Source organism: Bidens hawaiensis, unplaced genomic scaffold (genome assembly GCF_021521415.1).
Source record: "Bidens hawaiensis isolate Kalapana, Puna unplaced genomic scaffold, B.hawaiensis_p1.1 tig00034657_1, whole genome shotgun sequence".
In the NCBI taxonomy this organism is placed as follows: domain Eukaryota; kingdom Viridiplantae; phylum Streptophyta; class Magnoliopsida; order Asterales; family Asteraceae; genus Bidens; species Bidens hawaiensis.
In genome coordinates, this window is record NW_027496009.1 from 1 (window position 1) to 5,857 (window position 5,857).

The 5,857-nt window shown below is 33.8% G+C and overlaps 1 protein-coding gene across 1 annotated transcript; it reads left to right on the top strand.

Annotated features, from left to right (window-relative positions):
• Nucleotides 1-1,940: 1,940 nt before the first annotated feature.
• LOC143586444 (uncharacterized) lies at nucleotides 1,941-5,569 on the top strand. Its single transcript, XM_077067989.1, has 3 exons — nucleotides 1,941-2,450; nucleotides 4,188-4,513; nucleotides 5,283-5,569. Exons 1-2 carry the CDS (start codon nucleotides 1,969-1,971, stop codon nucleotides 4,453-4,455), a joined length of 750 nt encoding a protein of 249 aa, XP_076924104.1. The 5' UTR covers nucleotides 1,941-1,968; the 3' UTR covers nucleotides 4,456-4,513; nucleotides 5,283-5,569.
• The last annotated feature ends 288 nt before the right edge of the window (nucleotides 5,570-5,857 follow it).

Genomic DNA, 5,857 nt, shown 5'->3' on the forward strand with positions numbered 1-5,857 from the left:
TGTACCATTTCTATGTCTAACCCGGTATGGTTAAAAATCCGGGTTTTAAAACATTGACTATAAGAGATAGGTGGAAAATTGTAAGTTGTATCTAATGATTTGATTGTCATCAACAATGAGTACAACTAAAACTAGTGTTAATATATAACATGAGCAAAGGGTATGTGGTATTGACCTATTGTAGTACCAACGTGTGTTGAAATGCATTTTCTTTGAGATTAATGGTTCGAGACATGTGAACGACAACATGTTTATTGAGTGTGAGTTTTTTAAAACAAAGTGAACATGAAATTTGTGATTGGGCTATAAGGCCTAAGCAAACAATATTAACTTTCGGGCCTAGTTCAGTGGGCTTCAGCCCACATATCAAGCCCACTAAGGCTTTGCCCATCTATTTCTTGTGAAAAAGAGCGGATATGATTATGTTTTCTTTTTCTCACAACTGTATATGATGGTTATTGGCACTCCTCGTAATCACGAGACTGACTTGACTATCGGAGTGTTCATGGTTGTAACACTTTTTGATTTAACTAAAAAATTTATTTATTCATAAATCGTGTAGAAAATTTAGCTCTAGACTGTTCATAAAATTCTATAACATATTTAAAAAATTTATATGTGGTGAGCCATTAGGTGGGCAAAAGTGAAATTGCCTAATTTTGACGTTATTTTACTAATTTCGTGAAAATAATAATTTTTTATATTTGAAAAACTATTATAGCAATTTTTTCAAATTACAAGGGTGGGCAGAAAAATGATAGAGGGAATGCAATGAGTGTTTAGACTATATATATTTTTTAATTAAAAAACAGAGGAGGAGTTGATGGATGAAATGTGAAGGCTCTTAGTTTAAAGCCATCTAACTTTCACATGTGAAACTAGTAAACAAAGTCATAAGAATTTTTGTCTTCCCTAGTGTATGGTAAGCCGACCCCCAACATACCGTGCGTTGCTCTTTTTTTTTTAATTGGGCGTATGGTATGCATATCCATGGCATTTGAACGTATGACCTTCAAATGGACGTATTATACGTCCACACTTGCATAATGTGGATAATGTCAGGATTTAATTCAGTTTTGATCTTTTTCTATCACGTAACTTTATTTTTATTAAGTTAAAACACAGTGGGATTCTACATAGACATGTATTAGGCTTTTAAAAAACTCATGTATTCTAAAAGTGATACAGTTATGGGAGACAATTTCACATAAACATGTCTTTTATGTTTCAAAATATATTGTTTTTTTTAACTAAAAAGTAACAAAATCACAAAACCATGCAAAAAAACATTACATATATGTGCCATGTTTATAAAAAAAAATCAACGTTTTAACTTTTAACATAACATGACATAGTTTATGAGAGATTTGGAAAACAAGCTCCCATGTAACCAAATAATAATCAAGTAATTGATATATCTCTTTCATGTTAAAGCGTAATTTTCACGTAATTCGATTTTTAATAGGTCAGGATGAGCCCACTACATATCCCATAATTTATGAATCCGTACGAGGCTGACCTTTTTATGTACTCACGCTAACATGTGAATATTAACGGCTTTAAATAAAATAAGTCACACTATCACGATTTTCACACGTAAGCGTTGTTTTTTCATATACTTGTTCATGTTTATACCACATACTTGTCTTGAACCAACATTCTTCTTCTATGCTATGCCATAAACTTAAATCTTCACCACACCCATGAAAAACAAGATATTTGAACTTTTATATGAAAATCTTTGAAATTAATATCATTAGTTGATTACCAGTTATAAAACTTTATAAAATATTTTATACCTTTAGCCGTTTTCTTCCCCAAACTTGAATCATCCTTTTAACCCCAACAAGCAAAACCTGAAACCCACACCAAAATCAAAATTCAAATCTCTTCATTCAAAACCCTCATATAATAATAATCAAGCCCATGTTCAATCAATCAAACTAATCAATCCAATCCAATAAATCGATGTCCGATTCCATCGCCAATCGCACAACCGCCGCCGCCGCACCACCGTCATCCGCCATGGCCGCCGAATTACTCAACGAAGACACAATCCTCTCAAACTCGGAACTATTATCCCGTGAAGAAGTGCTGAAACGCCGATCTCGAAGACTGAAGCAGTTAACTAGGGTTTACAAAGACCATTACTGGAACATGATGGAGGAATTGAAGGTTCAGTACAGGAAGTATTACTGGAAGTACGGCAAGAGTCCGTACCAGGAGAATGAACCCGATGGTGTTCATGTTAATGTTAAGAATAGTGATGGTGGTGGTGATGTGGATGGTGTTGATGAGGAGTTACGGTTGGAGTTGAGTAATGGGTGGAGTCGGTGCGTGGTTCACGGGTGTAAGTTTAAGGCGATGGTGTTAACGAAGTTTTGTTATGGCCATATTTTGTCCGACCCGAAGCAGAAACTGTATGTGAAGTGCGATTACGTGATCAAGAGGTATGATTTTTGTTTGGTTGGTTTATGCTTTTGATAGAGTTAGGGTTTGTTTGGGATGTTTTTAGTATTGATGATTGATATTAAATGAGTTGTGGTTATGCGATCTAACGGTATAAATTTTTGTGTATTCGTTTATTCGGGTTGATTTTTGTGATGTTGATTCGTGTTTATGATAAAGTTAGGGTTTGTTTGATAATAAATGCAGTGAGTGAATGTTTGGGATTCTTTTAGTAGTGATGATTATTTTGATGCTAAATGAGTTGCAATTGTTGCATGATCAAAAGGTGTAATTCTCTATTTTTTTTTAATTAAGTTAGATTGGTTTTTGTGGGTTTTGATTCATGTTTTTGATAGAAGTGGGGTTTGTTTGATATATGGAATGAACGGATGTTTGGGAATATATTGGTGTTAGGTGATTGTTTTGATACTAAATGAGTTGCAGTTAGGTGATCAAAAGGTGTAAATTTCTGTATTTTCATTTGGTTAGATTGATTTATGTGGTGTTTTTAATAGCGTTAGGGTTTACTTGCTATATGAAATGAGCGAATGTTTCATGTTTGGGATGTTTTTAGTATTGGGTGATTATTTCGATATCAAATGAGATGCGATTACGTGATCAAAAGGTATGAATCTATGTGTTTTTGTTTCATTAGATTGAATTTTGTGATGTTATCTCATGTTTTTAATAGTATCAGGGTCCATTTTCTATATCGAGTGAGCGAATGTATAGGATGCCTTTAGTATTAGGTGATTATTTTGATATCGTATGTGTTGCTGTTATGTGTTCTAAAGGTATAAATCCATGTGTTTTCATTTCATTAGATTGAATTTTGTGGCGTTTACTATATGAAATGAGCTTGGGATGTTTTTAGCATAGATACTAAGTTTCGTACATTGGGTGAATCTTTGTAAGTATGAGCTTGTTAGGGGCTATAGATGGTCAACCAAAAAGCCTGGTGCACTTTTATTTGTAGGGCACTGTTTACATTGAGTTTTATAAGTTAATGGCTGCTTTGGATTGCTTGAGATTTGTAGGACACCCTTTACATTGAGATTCCTTAGTTTTTGGTTTTTCTTTGGCGGGTGGGGGTTGGGAGGGGAGGACGATGGGGTCTGCTTATCAAAATTTCTTATTGCTTATTGAAATAGGCAACTTCAAACTACTAATTTGAAGCTTATTGATGTTTCAAACTACTAATTTGAAGCTTATTCGAAGCAATCCCCAGTTTTACCAAACACCCTCGTCTTCAGAAAAACAAGAAGCTTTATGTAGTCAAACATCTCACTGGTTTATTTATTGGAAGGTTTAGTTAGTTATGGTTCATTAATCAATTAAGTTTATTAAACGAAATATTTTCCATGAGTTATTGTATATGCATCAACCATTAATACAGGTCTTAAAACATATTACTTGCCTGTGATTACAAGAATCTAAGAGATTTATAAACATATTTGTTGGGAAACTGTTTTTTAACTTTGAGCATATTGGACACACGCCATATATGTGTTCTGTAGGCATAAATATTGTTAGTTGAAGGTATTAAACTACTCTACTTGTTAGACATTTATTGTTTTGGAGGGTCATACTGTCAATAAATTATACGCATAAATATGCCCATAAGTGATTAACCTATTAGTTATCCCTATTGTTTAAACTTTAAACACCTGGAGAATATGTTTAAATTGTGTCTATAAAACATTTTATTGCTTAAAACATTTTTTGTTTATCCTTATCAGCTCACAGGCAGGACCCTTAATTTGTGGGAAACCAGTTCTTAAAAACACGGTTCCATGTCTCTGTGTGGGTCATTACCAAAAGGCGGAAAAACATGTATCAAGGGCTTTAAAGAAAGCAGGGTTAAATGTATCATCAACAAATAAGGTTGCTCCTAGATTTCATATCTTAATTGCGGAATCTATTCGCCAAATTCAAAGTAGTAGAAGAATTGCTGACAAAGAAATGAAAGAAAATCTTGAACTTAAAGAAGAGGAGATTAGCATCTAGTTCTATGGAGATTTGTATCGGATCTTTGCCTTGCTAGATCCAACTTTGTGCATTGAAGGTATTAAATTACTCTCTCTCTCTCTCTCACACACACACACACACATGGGACACGCGTTAAACAAAACGCGTGAAGTTATTCTCTTTTGTACCAAAAATGATACTATATTGATATAATACCATATTGGCTCAGCTCTTTTATTTTAACTAGCTTAAAACTTGGGCTCGTAAAAAGCTCGAGCTGTCTCGTGGCTCGTGGAGGCAGCCCTCTTTTATTAATTTTAATCTTTTTTATAAATTATACGTGTTATTTTTGTTTTTTAAAGATCGAGAGGCATATTATATGTATTATTATTATTATTTTTCTTCATATTATTTATATATAGTTATTAATTTATTATTATTATTATTATTATTGTTATTTTGTATAATGTAATGTTAGAACTTAGGGTTTAATTTTAGCGAGCCAATCGAGCAAGCCATGAGCCGAGCCAACCCTGGCTCGTTTAGATACAAGCTTTTTTCAAGCGAGCCAGGAGCCTCAAGCTTTTTGAATAGCCCTAATACAATGTTTGTAATCATATTCAACAAGCTAATTTGTACGTAAGTGTTCAAATCAACCCAACTCAACCCAACCAGACTAGCGGGCCTAAGGGGTACTTGGCCCAACTAGTGGTAGTGCGCTGCCTGGTGAGCCCAACTCACGATGGGTCTGGGGCTGTTTAAAGTGGGTTTGTTAAGGGTTTCAATTTTAAACTATTTTGGATATGAATACATAGGTATACAAGTAATGATTGTTGGAAATCTGAGTTCTTGTGCTTGTTATGCAGGAAAGTATAGACATTCTTGTTATGGATAATGATATTGCTGCAATGAGAGCTGTAGTTTCAAACAACGTTGGTTGATCATAAGAAGAATCTCTAAATCGGTTTTAGTGCATCAAAGTAAGTTTGTTATTGAATTGATGTGAAGAGATATATTGAATGCAAATGAATTTATGGTATGTTGCAAATGAAAGTTCGGTTGTTTAATGTTGCAAGTTGTAAGCGTATCTTGTTGGGGAGTCATATGTTTTCTTTTTTTGCTGAGTACAATTGGTTATTGAAGTTTTATATTTTTCTCAATAAAATCTTTAGATTTTATATAAAATTTAGACGAAATGCGGTGATCGGATGTTAACAGACTCACGGTTCTACTGCTGGATTTGTTGGTTTAATGTTCATAACTCGATAAGTCCATTGATTGGGTAATGCTAGATTTGCCCTTTTCAATTTAGGTTTTTAAACTTAGTTTTGAACTCAAATTTGGAATTAAAGTATTGAAAGTCAAGACAGTTAGTTAATGGATAAGGAAAAAAAAAGTTAGGGGTGTGCAGGAACCGAAAGATGGGGAAATTGAAAGCCGA